This window comes from Esox lucius, chromosome 5 (genome assembly GCF_011004845.1).
Source record: "Esox lucius isolate fEsoLuc1 chromosome 5, fEsoLuc1.pri, whole genome shotgun sequence".
NCBI classification, from domain to species: domain Eukaryota; kingdom Metazoa; phylum Chordata; class Actinopteri; order Esociformes; family Esocidae; genus Esox; species Esox lucius.
In genome coordinates, this window is record NC_047573.1 from 13,370,286 (window position 1) to 13,389,770 (window position 19,485).

The window sequence follows — 19,485 nt, forward strand, 5'->3', positions numbered from 1 at the left end:
TAAGGCCATTGTGTGTTTCAGCTCTACTCACTACAGGATGTGCCTACAACAGATGGGTATAGCTTTGGCTAACTTCTCAAGGGCTGTAGATATCTTATGTTGTTGCAGACGTTTGCCACAACATGCATGGGAGGGCGACACAGTGGGCTGTACTGAATGTATATAGGCCTGAGCTCATCCTTCAACAGAGGCCTCATGACCGGACTCTGCCGAGTGTGTTGTTAACTGCTCCAGGTTTGCAAATCTTGAATAAAGCTTTACTTTTGCAAATAATTTACAGTCTCTGTGCCATTCCCATCTAGAGATTTCCACGACAAACCCAAGTCTCCAGCAGGAAGCTGCATATGAGCCTTGAGATCAGGTGTATTGTAGTTGAGGACCGGGAATTAATATGGGACTGAGGGTCAAACAACCAGCTGACAAGGATTCCCTGAATTATAACATGTTCATTAGTGGCATACTGAACATCAGTGATACGACTCTCAGCCTAACACATTCTGTGTTGTTGGCTGCGGCTGGAGATAATGGGACCCCAGTCATTTAAAAAAAACTTTGGTGCATAGGGTCCTGGAAGAATTGCAGTGTTCAATTAATTAAAAAAAAGAAGTACACAAATCTTGTGTTGTGTTCATTCAGGTTTCCTTTATTGGATTTTTTTGTTAAAGAAAACAAGTGACAAAAATATGCAAAAATAGACAAAATCAGAAAAGGGACATGGCACTCTATAATAATATGGGGTAACACTTTATTTGGAGAGTTTCAAGACTTTCTGTAGAGGGACTGCAGATTTTCTACTGACTCCCAGTAAGATTTTAACTAATCATCTACAAAGACTAACCTTATCTTAACCCTTACCCAAATCTTACCCTAAACCTAAGCCTAGTGAGCACTTGCTTATCAACAGAGTTTGTTGATAGTATTATTATTATCAATTGAACATCTACAGATGGAAAATGGGACTCTCAAAAGAAAGTGGAACCTAGTATTTCATGGAAAATCTAATTTCATCTGTCATACTGCCTACAGCAATCAATTCTCATGAGTCTATTTCAAAATGAGAAAATCAGTTGCCGAAAAAGCTCACACAGTATTAATAAAGTATTAGGTAATTAAAAAAAAAGGTATCATAGCTTCAGTTGTATTCATTACTACACACCATAGCAAATTGTTTCAACAAACAATTCTACTGTTTTTCAACAGTTTCTGTAGCCAAATGTTCTGCTATGATCTCCACTAATGAATACGTCCAAGGAGTAGCAGGTTGGGTTACAGTTCATAGGGGTATCGGTAACAGACAAAACAGTTACAGTGGTTGTTGACTAACCTTAGTAAACCTGGGTAGTAGTAACAAGTAGTAACAACAACAAGTAGTAGTATCAATAGCCATGACGCAGCAATGAATGAATGCCCAATACACACATATAATTCCTCTACACATATACGTGCTCTGTTTCATCATCCACACCAGCATAATAAAGCGTTGCCCCTACTCTCTATAGTGTGTTATGGGGCCTGGTCAACTGCAGTAGTGCTTCTTCACAGACAGCCCACGCTTAATTCTAGATGGTATGCCAGGGCGAGTACTGGAACAGAGCCTGTACAGTATGTGTTGATGAAGGAATGAGAGGTAGAATGCCAACTTTGGTTCCTTGGACGTGTCACATTTTAACAGTTGAAATATAATTAGATATTCTGTAACGTAAGAACGGTAACCTCAATAAATCGATAAACTAGGACCAGGAGATTTTCCTGGTCCAGGAGATGCTCCTGACCCTGAATATAATGTATAATTCATTGGGAAGATTAGTTTTTCCTTGTCAGGTGACTGGACTGGAAAATGACCCCCCCCCCACTTCCCCACCTCCTTACTAGAGGCTCCTGAGTGAGGTGTCCGCTAAGAAACAGACCCAGGACTCACTTCTCCCTTTCCTAATACTAACCTTTAGTGGGGAAAATGCTATACTGACCCACGTTCAGCACCTAGGGGGAACTTTAAAGATGATGAAGGCACTGTCTGTTCAACATCAAGGAGTCCTTCATTTTTAAATGACAAAATAAATATAATAAATTACATGATATCAAATTAGCCAAATGAACCTTAAATTCAACCCAGATAAAGACTGAGTCCCAGCTGGCAGCCATGTTCCACACACTGTGAGCTAGTCTCGTCAGAAGGGCATCAGTGTGCAGGGCAGGGCTATTCACCATTGGTCCTGGAGGGCCCAAACACTACCGTTTTTTGTGGGTGCTCCTTATCAGTTATATACTTTTCCATTGCTCCTTGTGTGAAATCTCCACTTACCCAGGGATCTGGACCATGCACAAATAACAACAGGAGTTTTGGCCCTCCAGGTCCGGAGCTGAGTGATGTAGGGAATAGGGTCCCCATGGGGCTCCACACAGGCCGGGACTTTTATTTTGGACAACAATCTCTAAAAAATAACAGTGAGTAACTAAATGGAGCAGGATCAAACACAATTTCCTTCTGTTTGATAGCCTTCCATTCACTCTATTCCGGCCATTATCATGAGCTGTCCTCTCCTCTCCTGCCCCGTGTTTGGGAGGTTTCTGATATGTACCATCCTGATAAAACAGTACCCATTTCACAAATATTTCTTATTGCTACCAAACAGTTCTTTTACTCTGCTTACCCTGTTGAAATGAGAGAACGTACATATATAGTACTAAAAAGGACCACCATGCAAACAACTACACGTCTAAACATAAATTAATTTGTAATGTTCATGTTTACAACTGGACGAAACCATTGGACAGGCAGAAAGCTTTTTTTTAGCTATCCTGAAAGGATGATTTCCTAGCAACAGCTGATTGAATGATGACTGGTTATGATGTGATTTCCTAATGACACACTATGGGTTTGGGCTTAAACTGCATATTTTTTACTGAAAATATTACTTCCTTGTATCCTTTGCTCTTCATTGCTCTGAGCAGGCAGGGTCTGTGTTTGGAAGATGACCTGGGGTTCTTCACAATAATCGGGAGCATTACCGCAGGCACCTCCCATCGGCAGAACCATGTCAAAGTGACCACGACAGATGCATCTCGGCCTGCTCCACATGGTTAAGCGTGGTTCCGCAGTTGCCAAAGTCGACACATCTCAGGCTGTCTCAGGCTGGATGCTGATCTATAATACTCAGTGCGTGCCTCTGTCGTGGAAGTTGAGTATTCTCCCAGATATGGAAGATGGTTGGCAGGGCCGACGTAGCTCTTTAGGCACCGCTGGAAAATGTACATTGTCGTCTGAACTGAACCGGAACCTATGCACTGCGGACCTATCGTTGACCGTTGTGGCTTAAGGCTCTAAATTCACTTCAACGTGTGGGCGTTGCAAATCTGGTTCCATTCTATGCAGTACCCCCTGCACTGGATTCTCCATGGCATATAACAGCAAAGAGCGAGTGCTACTTAGCAAGGTATGCACCCAATCTATTTGAGGGGTGGCAATGTATTGGACATTGTTCAAAGGGTGGACTGTGGCAGGTTTTCTATTGGGCTTGTTCAAAGCATGACTGTATTGGTGGATAGATTTGGTTTGAGGACAAACCCATAGTGTGATGTAACTCATTTCCTTTCAGTAAACAGCAGTTAGATACATAAGTTTAGATGACCTGGCTGGATAACTATTGTTTTATTTGGATGATGGTTGGATGTTTGGAGTTTTTCATAGATATTTACTGTAAAAAATAAAGAAGTCACATTGGAAGACACATTTAAAACAACCCATTTTCAACGCTAGCCCAACACAAGAAATGTGCCTACTCTCGTTTTCTGCATTCATTCACTATTTAAAAGAATGTATGGTTTGTACTTTAATTGTTAGTATATTTAAGGGGTAGGTGTTAATTAAAAACACAGCTTGTGACATAGTCATTAAACATTAAAATAAATTTATGGCATCTGAGAATAATATTATTTTTGCTGGTAAATGCCTTAACCACCATTGGCTGACTCTTTTCTAATTAGAACGGCAAACAGCCCCAGTGTACCTCAAATTAATATCAGGAGACGAGGAATGGAGATGCCAACAAACTGTATCGGGACCAAGCTTTCATAACTTTGATAAGGTCGCTCCTGATTGGGTGGTGTTCTACAGGAAGTTGGCGGTGTTAGTGGTGGTTGCGTTCTTTCCTGTGTCAATGTTGAACTGGTAGGCTGTATCCGAGGAGTGCAGAATGTCAGAGGTGGGCATGGGAACAGAGGGTGATGATGCCTGGGGGGGGGGGGGGGCAATGAAAAGGGTGTGTTGTGAAAAGGCATGAGAGTGGTCATTAAAAAAACATATCTTTAAGATAGCTTGTGAGAGATTGTGTGTTACGGCAAGAGACACAGACAAACAGACTGACCTGGGGGGGCTGTAGTGAGTGGGCCAGGAGAGGATCAGCAGGAGACATTTTGTCCATCTTTATCTCCTCCTTTACCGGCTCACTGGGAGGGGGGGCACTGTACATCACCGGAGCATACCCCTGACACACACACACAACATGTGTCACACAAATACATAGACTGTCCACACAGACACCAACGCAGGTGTGCACACATGCAGACAAACATGAACCACACACACACAAAGACTGGACTTTGGTTAAGTACAGTTGAGACGCACCATTGGAGCCACCGGATACTGACACTGGTTGGGTGGCCCGCTCCACTGTTATAGGGGTCAGAAAAAAGCCAGAGTCCCATTAAAAAAAGAGAAGTTCACTTTTTACACAACAGAACTAAATATCAGGGGCTAAATACAGCAAAGTAGACTGGCATTGCGTAAAGAGTAAAGCAGAACTGAGAAACAGAAACAGAAGCCGTTATCAATAAAATGAAGAATCAAACAATAGACAGACAGAGCTACCATGGGAGGAACACCAGGGTTGTACTGAGGCTGGGTGGGTGGTGGACCATTCCACTGAGGGGGTTGGGCTTGGGGGAACATGGGGTCCTGTGGAGGATAGCCTTGGTTGAAACCCTGGAACAAAAGCACAGCAAAACCTCACCGTCAAACACAGAGGCCTGTCTTGTTGACATGCCAATCAGAGCATCCATCTATTAGATTGGGTTTTGTTTAGATAAACGGAAAATGTTGCCAGATCTGCATAGTATATAGCCTATTCTAAAGTGAAAAATGTGAATTGTCGCCCATCACCTTCCGAAGTAGCGTGGGGCACTTTCCCAATAGATGCTCCCTGGGGTTACTGAAGTCTAAATACAAACGTGTGGCTCGGGTGAATTTTAGACAGGTGAGAATTTTAGACAGGTCAGTGGTGAGGTTGAAGGTCAAAGGAGGTTTTCCCATTGTAGAGAAAGTGGAAGTGATATTTTTTATGTTGAATTTCCTCACTGCATGTGTCATTCCAAAATGTCATTTCCATATCATGTAAAGGTTAATTCATTGAAATCCTTGTCACAATAGTTTTTGTAGTCTAAATAGGCCCTTAGTCATGACAGATTGTTAATACTAGAAGGTGCCCAACCTGGTATCAGAATATATAAATTACTGTATGTAAATCTGTTAAAGCAAATTTGTTTCATCTGCTAACATAGTAAGGCTACATTACATGGTGCAACCGAAATGTACACTAAATTACGAATTTGCAAAAAATACAGCTCCTGAAGAAATGGAGAGACCACTGCACTTTCCAGAATAGTTGAAAAGGAAGGTTTTGCGTGAGGAACAGAAGCATTCAATTTGCAGTGGTCTCTTCATTTTAACGCTTCTGTTCTCTCACTCAAAAACTTCCTTTCCGAATTTTTTGAAAAGAAAAGAAAAAGGTGCAGGGGTCCCTTCATTTTTTCCGGATCTGTATATCTTTATGTTACAAATGTTACAAAAAGGTTTCCTATTTTAGAAAATACATTTAAGCTTAGGGTTAATGTTGGTATCACAGTACTGGGGTTAAAGTTAGGTTTAAGGTTTGATTCATGGTTGGACATTTCTTTCTGCCTCTCCATGGATTCGAGCTGGCAAAAACTGGATTTGGGTCAGGATGGGATTCCACCCATCCACTCAATTTAACTGTAAATGCTCTTACAGCTGCCCCTAGTGACCAGTCTCTTTCCTAATGTAAGATAACATAAGATTTATGTAAAATATGTTACGGATTCCTCTGAGACCAGACGGGAAAGCCCATGTGCCCAGGTCAAATTGGATCTGCCAACCCTCCACTTGCTAGCTGCTTGCTCGCTAATCGCCACACACTACCTGCCGTTGCACAACAGAACCGATGGAGACAGAAAAGATGTAAATAGATGAACTCACTGGTTGAAAATGTGGTCCGGTCCACTGAGGCTGGCCAGCCATCCCTGGATCGGGATACGGGTGGACCTGGGGGTAACCTCCCTGGAAATGGAGAAGCACCACAGTTCCTACAGTCAGACCCAGGGACTCAGTATAGTCATATTATTTTGTTCAGGGATTTCGGGGCCAAAATCGGCGCCAAGCAATATTTGGAAAAGTGCATGTTATGGCCTGGCAGGCTAGATGGGCCCATGTAATACTAGCCAAGTCTGAAGAGCCCTAGACTGGCTAGAAACACTTCCATACTAATATGTTTTACTTGTATACACATAATGTAGCTACATACGTAAGATAAATGTAGCTACATAAGATAATTTTTTTTAAAGATACACATACAAAAGGATTATTCAAAACTCATTCAGATCAGAGAGACACTGCAGAATCACTTCCAATGTCAAACAACACACAAGGCATGCACAAGCATTCCACAGTGTAGTTAGCTGATGATAAAAAAAAAGGCATCACGTACCATGTTATGGTCTGGACCTGGGCCATGATAAAACACCTGCAATAATCACAGCAAAAACACGCTATGTTATAATGGACAAACCGAGGAAACGCAGACGACCATCTGGGGAACTAGCACGTGGCTTTATTTTCAGGTCACTCAAGAGCATGTCATTACCGACCATCCGCAAACAGAGGGGGCAGACATTTCAAAGGGAGCCTAAAGGCCCACTTCTACAAGGGTTGTGTTCTGCCTGCCACCCTGTTGTCTATATACTAACCCCGCCCCCGCTACCTTTGAACCTTGTGCACTACATATGGAATAGGGCGCTAAATCCACCCAATCCGGCGTTGCCTTACCGGACCACCAGGTCCAGGGGACACGCCTCCTCCAGGCACGTTGTAGTCGGGAGGAGGATGCTGCATCTCTGGGGTCCCCTGGAGGATGGCAGCGGTGTGGGGGGCTTTCTTCTTGAAGATCTTCTCCCGGCAACAGCAGCAGATAGCGGTGGGGATCCCCACGAGGATGAGGGTCAGGTACGTGATATAGGAGTGATTGGCGTGTTCATCCTCATGGCGGTCTGAAGGGAGAGGGGGACGAGGAGGGGACATGTGGGGGAGGAGGAGGACAGGGTGGAGGAGGAGGTGAGGCGAAGGGGAGGAGGTGTACAGTGAAAGAGCAAAGATGAGACAGAGTGGAGGTTATACAGTCAGTTGTTGTTTTAGTAAACCCATCTGGTACTGGGATAGAGCCTCTTGCCTTCAGAACAGACTGAATTCTTCGGCATGGATTTAACAAGGTGTTAGAGACATTCCAGATGGTGTTGGACCATACTGACAGTGGTATATTCATGATGCGAACAGCCTGTCTCACGCCCTTTTAGGTTGAGGCTCAGGGACTGAACAGGCGATGTAAACAGAACCGGATTAGGCGTGCCAGGCGTTGTTCAGCTACTTCTCAAAGGTACCGTGATCGTGCGCCCACTACTTTTCCTTGGTTTGAGCTGATACCAGAGGAACATGGTGGGTCATTCTGTTGCAGTGGCCCCACATATTACAAGGGCCGATGAGTTGTTCTGAGATATTGTTCTGAGATATTGTTCTGAGATAATGTTCTGAGATGCTTACACCACTGTTGTATTGTGCAGTGATTTGCCTCTTTGTTAGCGTGACAGGCATCTACTTAGACCAAGGTTTGGAGTGAAGTGCAATCCCTCACACACACACACACACACACACACACACACCTGTGAGTTCCATCCTAATGATAGAGACCATCCGGTCTCTCCTGTCCCTCAGTGTATAGTAGCCCACGTCTGTCGTGTTGACGTTTTCAATGGTGATTTTAGTGGAGTAGGTCTTGACCCGGTCCCAGTATTCTGGGTGATTCTGGGTGACCACTGCTCCATCACGCACAAGAGTGATGTTGGCGTCAGCGCCTGAGAAGTAAAGCTGGGCGTCGGCTAGGTCGATGCCTTCCAATGAGATATAGAGGTCCTCGCCTGCTATGCACTTCAAGTAGTCATGCCTGGCTGGGGGAGGGGGAGAAGGACAGATTGAGAAAGGATGTGAGAGGGTGTGACAGGAAACGGTAAGGGAACAGTTGGAAACACAAACTGAATAAAGCATACAGTCTAGATCTATTTGTTTTCATCAATGAGTTTAAAACTCTGAGGCATGATTCTGATCAGGAGTACAAATGTTTCCTCAGTGTTGGTCTCAGTGGGTTTTCGTACTGGTTACATTTGATTGATTGATTATATAAAGTATATATCTAAAGAATTATATTTTCGGGAGAATTCAGGGAGTGGGGTTTGGGTGAGGGAGTCGATGGAAAGTAATGGCGCTTTTCCACTGCATGGTACCGGCTCGACTCTACCCGCTATATTGCCAGCTATAATACCACGCCACCTGACTCAAGAGTAGCCTACTGTAGGCTACACAAGGCAGTGTTTATACTGGTAGTAGGGAGGAAGCACGCGTGAGCAGTAACTTCGGTCTTAATACATTGCAGACTGCAAAAAATAGCAAGCTTGGTAGGCTGCTTTTGTTCGGCTTGACATTTCTACTTTGACCAATGCAATATATGCCAGTTAGCCTTTAGAAAAACCCAGAGCAGGAAAAAGACGAGGTCTTTTTGTAGGTTACAAAAACTGCGCGTCTTGTGGGTCTCACGGGGATAACGAGTTGATTTCAACACCAGTGCGTAGGTCCTAGAGGAGTTTTGGGAAAATACCATTGCTTAAATCATGAGTCTGGTCCTCTGCACTGAAATTAACCCATTTCAATGCAAGGATTCCTGGCACAGACGCACAAAGAGGCGCTGGTCTCGTCTTAACCATTCTCTGACACTGGACACGCCTTGGGTCACTCTTGTCCAATCAGAAGTCTTCCGTGTTTTACTATCCCAAATTTTGGCTTGTAAAACAGTGGAAAAGCAAAAAAGGCGAGCCGAGTTGAGCTGGTACCATGCAGTGGAAAAGCGCCATAAGAGGAGGACAAAAGAACAAAAAGTAAGAAGATTCTTTACACCAAGTAACAGCCACAAAATACATGAATTCAATGAAATGCAAAAGCCTCCCACCCCGACCTTATCCCCCCTCCTTCACTCACTGGTCACGGCCACCTTGAGAGAGGAGAGCTCCTTGTTCCAGTGGTCTCTCTGGACGTAAGTCCCCTGGTCTTCATATGTAACCTTCAGACCAAACGTTTAACAGGGACAGTCAAATCAATTGCATTTGCAATTACTTCACAGTATAATGAAATGAGAGGGAGACATAGAGACAGGCTTAATGATTGGATGAACAGTTGTGTATAGATAGAGGGGCTCTCAAACGTATTCACCACCATTTATTGTGTTCAAAACGGATCTGACATAGTGACCTTTTTTGTGTTGATCAGTGGCACAACTAAATTTTTATCTAATGTTGTCACCAGAGGTGTTGCTAGGATTACTATACATTCTGGGCTTTTGCCCCCCCCCCCCCCAGACAGAAGAAATGTAGTTTTAAATGTACATGCTAGACGTTCATTTTGATGTACACGCTAGCGGCCTACACATATACATTGTCATAACGCGTGATCGGAATTATAGATGCATAGATCAGGGGCTATTTTTTTTTATCATTATTATTTTGGTCAATTTGAGATCCGGGGCTATTAATAAAAGAGCTGTAGCCCCAGATGCCCAGGCCTAACGACGCCACCGGTTTTCACAATAAAATGAGGAAAAGTCCAAGGGGACTGAATACTTTTGAGAGCCACAGTGGATAACATGGTAGTCTTATTGGTGGTGTTAGAAATCGGCGGTTACATATAGTGGTCAAATAATGTAGAACCCGTATGAAATCGAGGGACAAGTTCGCTCAAGTTTAATGGAAAATTGCAGAACAGATGTCATTCGGTGAACGTTCCATTATCGTCTCACTGTAATGTTGGTAACAAGCTGATATATACATCAATGGGGGTTTCTACCTAGCAAAGATCAGGTTTCCAAGACAGTAACCTCCATGCCAAATGGTCAATGTAAACATTCCTGTGGTTATCAGAGCGCAACCTACAGAGAGATAATCTAAACAGAGAGTTTTCTGTTGTTCTCATTATGTAGGCACATTCACTTTCAATGAAACGCACATTCATATTGTAATTGCTAATGCTCAGATTCCACAGTGGAATGGGTGTTTTTATGTGTCTTTTCATATACCATGCCCCCAACACCCCAATAGAATTTCTGATGACATATTAAACAATACACTTCATTGTCTTTGAGGAGATATTTTAATTGGACGATTAAAGAGCTAGTCACCTTGTCCAGATACCAGCGCCTGTCAGTTCCTGTCCCAGAAACCCGTCCTCTTGTTGTCAGGGCACCTTGGTTCCAGTACAGGAAGGTCTTTGTGGGCTCTTCAGCAGGCTTGAACTCCAGCTTCCAAGAGCTCTTTGGGAGGTAGATCTTCAGCTGCCGCCCATGTGACAGACGCTCATGTACATCGTGCACCAAGTAGCTCTCTGAGAGAGAGAGAGAGAGAGAGAGAAAGAGAGAGAGAGAGAGAGAGGATGGGATGGGTGGGAATAGAGAACTACAAGGAAAGGAAAACAATTTGGAGAGTATTTTTGTACAACCCTAATCAATCAATCAATCAATATTTTTTATTTTATAAAGCCCTTTTGTCACAAAGTGCTTTACAGAGACACCCGGCCTTAAACCCCAAGGAGCAAACAACAGTAGTGTTGAATTTCAGTGGATAGGAAAAACTCCCTAAGAAGGCTGAATTTTAGGAAGAGACCTAGAGAGGTCCCAGGCTCAGAGGGGTGACCAGTACTCTTCTGGCTGTGCCGGGTGAGATATTAAGAGTCCAATTGGAATAATTAATACATTTCTCTGGGCTAAATCCAGAGGCTATTTGATTTTAGACTAGGTCAGAAGTATGACCAGGTGGACAAGGACAGGGACAGCAATGGGCCCCCCAAACCAGGTAATCCGCAGGTGTGGACCAGGACCTCATCTCCTGGAGGAGAGAGAAAAGTGGAGGAAACTGAGAAAAGATATAAGTGCATTCCTCATATTCCCCAGCACAATAATATAGCAGCGTAACACCTTGGAACTGAGACGGGGGGGTCCGGCGACACTGTGGCCCTACCCGGGGGAGGCCCCGGACAGGGCCCAACAGGCAGGAAATCAATCCACCCACATTGCCAGGCATCAACCAAAGGGACACCCACCAACCGCAACCCCCCTGAATGAGGGCCGAGTATTGCCAGCAGTGTACAGCCCAATTGCACAAATGCGCAACAGAGAGTCATTAACAAGCTAGTGACTCTTCCCCCGAAAGGCATTGGAGGGAGGGCATCCCAGTGGCGACGAGAGCCCACCTGGCAAGACAGCAAGGGTGGACAGTATCAAGCCTACTGGTCATCTTCATGCCCCCGGGCCAGGCTACACCTAATTATAAACTGTGCTGTAGAGATTAGTTTTTAGTAGACACTTGAAAGTATGCACTGAGTTAGCATTTCTAACCTTAATTGGCAGATCATTCCACAGTAGTGGAGCTCTATGAGAAAAGGCCCTGCCGCCAGCTGTTTGTTTAGAAATTCTAGGTACAATTAAAAGGCCTGCATCTTGCGATCGTAGGTTACGTGTAGGTATGTATGGCTGGATCATTTCAGAAAGGTAAGTGGGAGCAAGTCCATGTATTGATTTATAGGTTAAGAGTAAAACCTTAAAATCAGCCCTAACCCTAACAGGCAGCCAGTGTAAGGACGCTAGGATGGGAGTAATGTGTTCAAATTTTAGGATTCCTGCAGCCGTGTGCAGCACTAATTGAAGTTTATTTATTAATTTGTCTGGATAACCAGAGAGAAGAGCATTGCAGTAATCTAGTCTAGAAGTAACGAAAGCATGGATAAATTTTTCTGCATCTGTTTTTGATAGAACGTTTCTAATTTTTGCAATGTTTCGAAGATGAAAATAAGCAACTCTTGAGACATATTTTATATGTTCTTCAAAGGAGAGGTCAGGGTCAAAGGTAATGCAAAGGTTTTTTACAGTTTTTTGGGATACGACCATGCAGCCGTCGAGGTTCACAGTGAGATCTGCAAACAGCGCTATTTGTTTTTGGGTCCTAAAACGAGCATTTCTGTTTTCTTTGAGTTTAAGAGCAAGAAATTCTCTGTCATCCACTTCCTAATATCTGAAATGCATGCTTCCAAAGTAGCTAATTTAGAGGGTTCCCCATGCTTCATTGAAATATATAACTGTGTGTCATCAGCATAACAATGAAAGTTTACGTTGTGATTTCGGATTACATCACCCAGAGGGAGCATATATAGTGAGAACAATAATGGGCCCAGAACCGAGCCTTGAGGAACACCAAAGCATACCTTTGACTTAGGATAATGAGGATATGCCATCCACATTAACAAACTGATATCTTTCAGATAAATAAGATTTAAACCAGGCTAGAACATGTCCACGTAGCCCAATATGGGTTTCCAGTCTCTCTAAGAGAAGAGCACTAAGAGCACCTTAGCAGCACTAAGGTCAAGAAGCAACAGGACGGATGCGGAACCTTTGTCTGAGGCCATTAGAAGGTCATTTGTTACCTTCACGAGTGCAGTCTCAGTACTATGATGGGATCTGAAACCGGACTGGAGTATTTCATAAATGTTATTTGTCTTTAGGAAGGCATTCAGTTGTTGGGAAACAAAAACTTTAAAGATTTTTGAGAGGAATGTTGTCTTTGCCCTAACAAAGACAATATTGAAACTCAACGATTCCCTCTCTGTAATACGATTTACAATCAAAAGTCTTCAAACCCAGATACCAGTTGGTTATGTCGATTTATTCTGGTTGCACAGGAGTAAGTCAACAGCACGTAAGAATCAGAAGATAAACTACTGCAGGATGGGTTGCTCCAAGTCTTATTGTTACAGGGGGCTTTATATACTCTTGGCCAAAAGGTTTATTTCGTTGTCACAAAAGGTGTGAAAACTCAGGAGAACTGGCACCAAATTCTAATGCCATCTTCCTTTGTTTTCTCCAACAATGAAACAAAGAAACCAGCACTCCCAAATTTACATTTATTCAATTAATCTCACCCCAGGTCTAAACTCTTGGTCTACTTCTCAACTATCTCTTGAAATACAGGAGAACATTTACTGGTAACAGAATATCAATTACAGTATACTCAAGATTTCACCCTTGATCATTTCATTCAGTGTAGGCTAGGTTAGCACACATTCAATTCTTACAGTTGCTTATGATAATTCATTACCAGGATAGGAAATAACTTTGATCAGGATACAGAAATTGGGCAATACATGATGACAACAATCAAGGTATACAATGTTGAAATTACATACCCCTTGATTTTGTAAGAATAAAGGGGTATGAGACACCCCAAAATCATGTTCCAATCATGATCCACTCAGTCTCTCCTGCTCTCTGAGCCAGAGGAAATGAAATCCACATCATTACATTCACCCTCTCTGTCTAAGTGGTATATGCACTGCTCTGTTCTGGACCAAATTAATTTATCTATGCCGTTTAGTTGCCAGACTAGACCATGCAACAGGGGAGCAGTCTAGGTGAGACTAAACAAGAGCCTGTGGAACTCAAGAAGGACTGAGAGAAAGCAGAGCACCTCCTGACCACAAATATTCCACTTCCCATCTTAACAGACATTTATTCCATCAGTATTGACAATTTTAGCTTGTTATTTAGATATAATACCCAGCAAGTTCTCCTCCCTTTCCCAATTACCACCGTTTTGAACTGTTTCTTGTCCCAAATACAATGCATTTTGTTTTTTATATCTACATTTACAACTAGCTTATGGTAGCTACCCAATCCAGACACGACTGGAGCACTCTGAGTTTAGGTTATGCTAAGTGACATACAATGTTGAGTTATCACGTACATAGAAACAAAGGCTATATTTAAGATGGTGGTCACACCAGATACTGACTGGTTTTCAGACCCCCATGGACCCCCCCAATCCAGTGAAACTGCACATTTTAGAGTGGCCTTTTATTGTGGCCAGCCTAAGGCACACCTGTGCAATAAGCATGCTGTCTAATCAGCATCTTGATATGCCACACCTGTGAGGTGGATGGATTATCTCGGCAAAGGAGAAGTGCTCACTAGCACAGATTTAGACAGATTTGTCAACAATATTTGAGAGAAATCTGCCTTTTGTGTACATAGAGAAAGTCTTAGATGTTTGAGTTCAGCTCATGATAAACAGGGTAGATTGGATGTGTTTCCATTAAGAAGATCCTTTGGGTTATATTAGACAACAATGAAACCATGACATCGCAGAGGATGTGAATCACACCAGTCTTTTCAGCAATAGGTTATGATTAATGATATCAAAAGCTCCACTACAGATGAGGCAAATAGGCGTGGGAATAAAATGTCTGCAATCAACCTCAATAACTTACCATCCAGGTTGTTGTACCAGGTGGTTTGTTGTTACTAATGGATACCAATAATTTGCTAACCTCGTTCACATTAACTTTGTGAGAAGATTAATACATTTCATCTTAGATTATGTTAAGCATCGGTGAAAGACTGCGGTTTGAAAAAATAACACAAAGACAGTAAAATGTCCTTCAGATTTTGTATGAACACAAATTTCAGACAGTTAAATATCTACTCTGACTTGTGATTCAAAGATATCTTCAGAAAGAATGTCAGCTACGATATTATACAAAGTAGTAGGCTTTCAAAGAAACACCTGAAACTTGATCTCCCTCATGACTAGGATAAAAACTAAAATAGTGGGATGTTATCTTCTGCACTGTTCAATCAAATAAATAGAATGTGATTGATCTCACTTGTACTGAATTACACAATGGTTTTTTTTCTTCACCAATTTTGACTTCACTGACCTAAGCTCTGTCTTTCTTTACTGATCTCATAGATTTCATTCAAAAACCAAAATAGTGCTACCGGACATGAAGACTGACAGTACCAGATGTAGTATTTCAAATAACTCACCAACGCTGAGAGCAGTGCCCAGCAGTATCCACGTTCTCCACATAATCTGGAAGGGAGAAGAGATTTAAGGGAAAGATTGTGTATTTGTTTTTCATCATTTCTGGCAAAGCCAGAAAATTTTAAGAATTAGTGTACATTAAAGTATGAATACTTCACAGTGTTTTCACAAACATTTTTCTTAATTGTTTGTTTCAACTTCATTAGGCACTATAAGAAATTTTATTTTTTGATATTAATGTATTTAATGCATTGACCATGTAACAGAATACTGTAATACATGTTATATACACTTTTTTATATTTCACTTTATGCACCATAGCAAATAGACTGTATAGATAGCCTAACATTTGGAGCACCTAACCAGAAACTGAAAGGTTGCCAGATCGAATCCCTGTGTTGGTTAAGTGAGCAAGACAATGAACCCTAATTGTTTCTTTGAGTCAATTTCAATAAGACCCTCTGCTTATTTACAAAACAATAACAAAGGCTAATTTTGCTACCTGTTTCACTACTGTTCCTACGAGTAGAATGTCTTTTTAGATTCCATGCAAAACATACAACATTTATAAAGCAAACACTAGATCTACTACAGCAAGTATGTATACAGATATGGTATAAATACATATAAATTGATATGTTGTGAATGTTTTCAGTTGTAAAAAAATGTCCTCCAAATCTATTGATAAAAACATTGATCTTATAGGGTAAAACCATTACAGTGATGGATTTGAAAAACCACTGACCACGTGGACAACATATTGGAATATCCCTGCAGGATCTCTACACAGAGAAGTGTAGGAGGAGGAGCAAACGGATCATTACAGATCCCAGCCACCCATGCCATGGACTGTTTACCAAGCTGCCGTCATGCAGAAGGTACAGGAGTATTCAATCCAAAACTAACAGACTACAGGACAGCTTCTTTCATCAGGCCGTAAGGCTGCTCAATTCAAGAACCCCTCCTCCCTTCCATCCATAGTCCCTTGCACACCTGTCACTTTATTTCATGCTCATCTGCCAATCATATCATGCACACCTGTCACTTTTACATTGCACCACAGTTGTACAGTTGTATAGTTATTATTATTGATGCATGTTTTTTGTATAGTGTTATTATTGATAGTTTGTGTTATCTTCTTATTTATATATTATAATTACTGTTACTTTTTAACTTTTAACTGCACTGTCGGGAGTAGGGAAACCAAGCATTTCATTGCCATAACTTGTTATTGCAAATGACAAATAAACCTTTTGAACATTTTGAACTTTCAGGTGCAATAAAAACAAACAAAATCATTATTTCAGAACTCTTATAGAGTTGATGTTACAAAAAAAATCCCCTTCATAATTCCAATGGTACAAATATTCCAACTGCACTGTTGGTTCTTGGCATTATGAGGCCATGTCAAGTGGTCAACAATGTAGAATACAGTTGCTTTATAACATAAAAACATACAATAAAATCTATCAGGTGATGGAGTTGACAGTTTATGGCTGTGACAATGGTTATTTGAAAACTGAATGCTGAAATTGCACTACATCTAAAGAGCGCATGTTAATGGTATAGATGACCCTGCACATAAAATACTTTTCTTAGAACAAATCACAAAAAACTGACACAATTGACCAAATCTCTGGACACATTCTAGGAGTCACAATTTTAAGAGAATGCTATAGATTGTTACCTGCGAGTAATTTTTATAATAACAACCAACTTCTTCCCTTATTCTCCAAAATAGCGTAGATCATTTAATATTCTTCTCCGGAAGGGTATAATTTCAACCGCAATTACACAAATGATATTAACATTTACATAATGTTCTAATATTACAACTCTAATACAGTTTTTGTACTTGTTTCCAAGAATATGCGTCTTCACCCTTGACAGTATCTTTATTAAAGATGCATTCTCTCCCTTTCGGCCTGAAGTGCGGCGGCCGCAACAGTGTGGAAAGCAACCTGAATGCTATCTCTGACACTTTCCTTCAGACAAGCCGAGACATGTAATATCTAAAATGTATACTGAAATCATTAATTATAAAGAAAAATACAATTTATGTTTGCATTAAATTCCTCGGCTGGGCTAAACGGCGCCCATGCAATGTATAATGTATACAAATTATTAAATGTAAATCTAGTTATACCGTATTATCTGAAAGCTCTCATCGTGCCTAAATCATAGATAACCACATATCGGGTCCATAGAACGGGCTACCGAGTACAGAGTACCCTAATTGGAGTCAATGCAGAAACCGGATTCACATGGAGCCACATCACATCGCTCATGATCAGGGAGGGTGCCGCGCCTTTCTTTTGCAGGAGGACGAAAATATTTTCGGGATGAACAAAAAAAAACAACAACAATGATTAAACGCACCCACCGGATTTATTTATACGCCTATATGACCATATTTCTTTAAAGAAAAAACTGTATGTTAGAGGGGTAAGGGCTATTATGATTAAATTGTTACACATCGCACGCAAGGCACAGACGATCAAATTAACAAAAACATTCAAAGGAAATACAAAAGATCAATGACAAAAGCAAAACAACAAATCACGCAATCTGCCTGAGAGTTTATTATTTGCAGAAAGAAAGCAGGCCAAATAAAACGACTGGCTGCAGCATGGAGACAGCCGGCAGCTATAATAGAAAAATTAGTGTTCATGCGCATGGCCATCACCCACACATTCTTATTGGGCATGCAGAATAATTATACATACCAGGATATAAAATAATCCAAAAGATTACTTCCCTGTTTTTCTCTTCATAAAAGATTGGCTGTGTTTGGTAAGATCAGACCACAATGCATCATGGGTAAATTGTGATAGACTGACTGATCTACAAATAATAATGATCAGTTATTTATGGCGAGAGATGATTTGTAGATCAGCCCATTGGCTGTCGCCCCCATCTGTTTTGAGCTTTTCAACATAGCCCTTTTTCAATCGCCCGTTGTCTATTGATTTGACAGGAGAGCGTCAAGCGTTTACACGTTCAGTGGCAAAATGTCCGGTAAAACAGTGTTTCTGACCAATGTTAAGTCCCATCCCATGAACTTGTCAAATGGAAAATCTTGTCAACAGAATGTTATGTTTAACACACAACAATAATTATGTAAACATATACTTACAGTAATGAACATATGGGAAAGAACATACAAATTATACACTTACATATATAGACAAACACATACACACATGGTAAGAATAGTCATTTAGTTTTTGTGGGACTGCTCAGATAGCTGGGTATTTTGGACAGTATTCAACATTACTGCCCAAATGCCCTTTGCCTTCCTGTGTAGAAATGTTTGGAACTGTGGAATGCTGGAGAAGTAAGCAGGGATATTTCTGGCACGCTTCCTTGCCCTGGAGTCTTGTAGCACCGCAATTAAGATGACCCTTTCTGCAGACCATACGAAGAATTGCAGTTTACTTAAGGCAGATGCAGACCCAAAAACTAGTGATGAGGAGGTGAGGACTGTACGATGGAATTGTAGATCTGGGTCAGGATTGACTGGGAGATATTTATTTCATCGTGGTAATGTTGTCCTCCCACCTAAGGTTATGGAATATGATCGGGAGGAACCTGGTCCCTAGAGATTTGAATGATTCAGAGTCGTCAATCTCACGAATGTTACAGGTTTGTAATTAGGCAGGCCAGTTTTCTTTTTCCCAGGACTGGATCAGTGATGCAGGATTTGAACAAACAGGTATGGACATTGGATTGTGCTTGTGACAGACTTGTTATGTCTGTAATAACAGGTTAGACCTCATGAGCACCGTTCCTAAGTGTGTTCAGAGCTTCTGTCCAGGCCATGCAGCTTCTCTTCTGTCCTGCGTTCTAAACATTCTGTTGACCTCTTGCTCGGTGATGAGAGGGGTGAGGAAAATGGTGCGCACGGCTAGAGGGATAGAGGGACCTGAACAAGAGTTGTGTGTGACTGGGGATGGGAGTTATTTAGAGCTGTTCTTCTTAATCGGGTATTAGCCATACAACACAATCCCCAAGATGCCTTATTGCTTTTATCAACCGGTTACCAACCCAATCAGACCAATAACGTGATGTAATCTCACACACACTGTATAGATTTCAGGCAATCAGCATGAATAATTTTACCACATTGTTAACATTATGGTTTTCAGTCAAACATTGACAATGTTATAATGGAGTTATAATAGTTGCCCTCTGCTGGTGACATGCAGGATGTGCAATATTACAACTAAA

The 19,485-nt window shown here is 41.6% G+C and overlaps 1 protein-coding gene across 3 annotated transcripts; it reads right to left on the reverse strand.

Annotated features, from left to right (window-relative positions):
* Positions 1-622: 622 nt before the first annotated feature.
* LOC105006102 lies at positions 623-18,075 on the reverse strand. Of its 3 annotated transcripts, none has more exons than XM_010864452.3 (12): positions 17,982-18,075; positions 15,258-15,303; positions 10,563-10,765; positions 9,371-9,452; positions 8,005-8,289; positions 7,118-7,338; positions 6,780-6,815; positions 6,272-6,352; positions 4,868-4,981; positions 4,625-4,669; positions 4,365-4,484; positions 623-4,231 (listed from the first exon to the last, which is right to left on the reverse strand). In XM_010864452.3, exons 2-12 carry the CDS (start codon positions 15,298-15,300, stop codon positions 4,109-4,111), a joined length of 1,353 nt encoding a protein of 450 aa, XP_010862754.2. In that variant the 5' UTR covers positions 15,301-15,303; positions 17,982-18,075; the 3' UTR covers positions 623-4,108. The 3 variants fall into 3 exon arrangements, with proteins under 3 accessions (XP_010862754.2, XP_019901788.2, XP_010862763.2); XM_020046229.2 differs by lacking the exon at positions 17,982-18,075 and adding an exon at positions 16,943-17,245; XM_010864461.4 differs by lacking the exon at positions 4,625-4,669.
* Between the last annotated feature and the right edge of the window lie 1,410 nt (positions 18,076-19,485).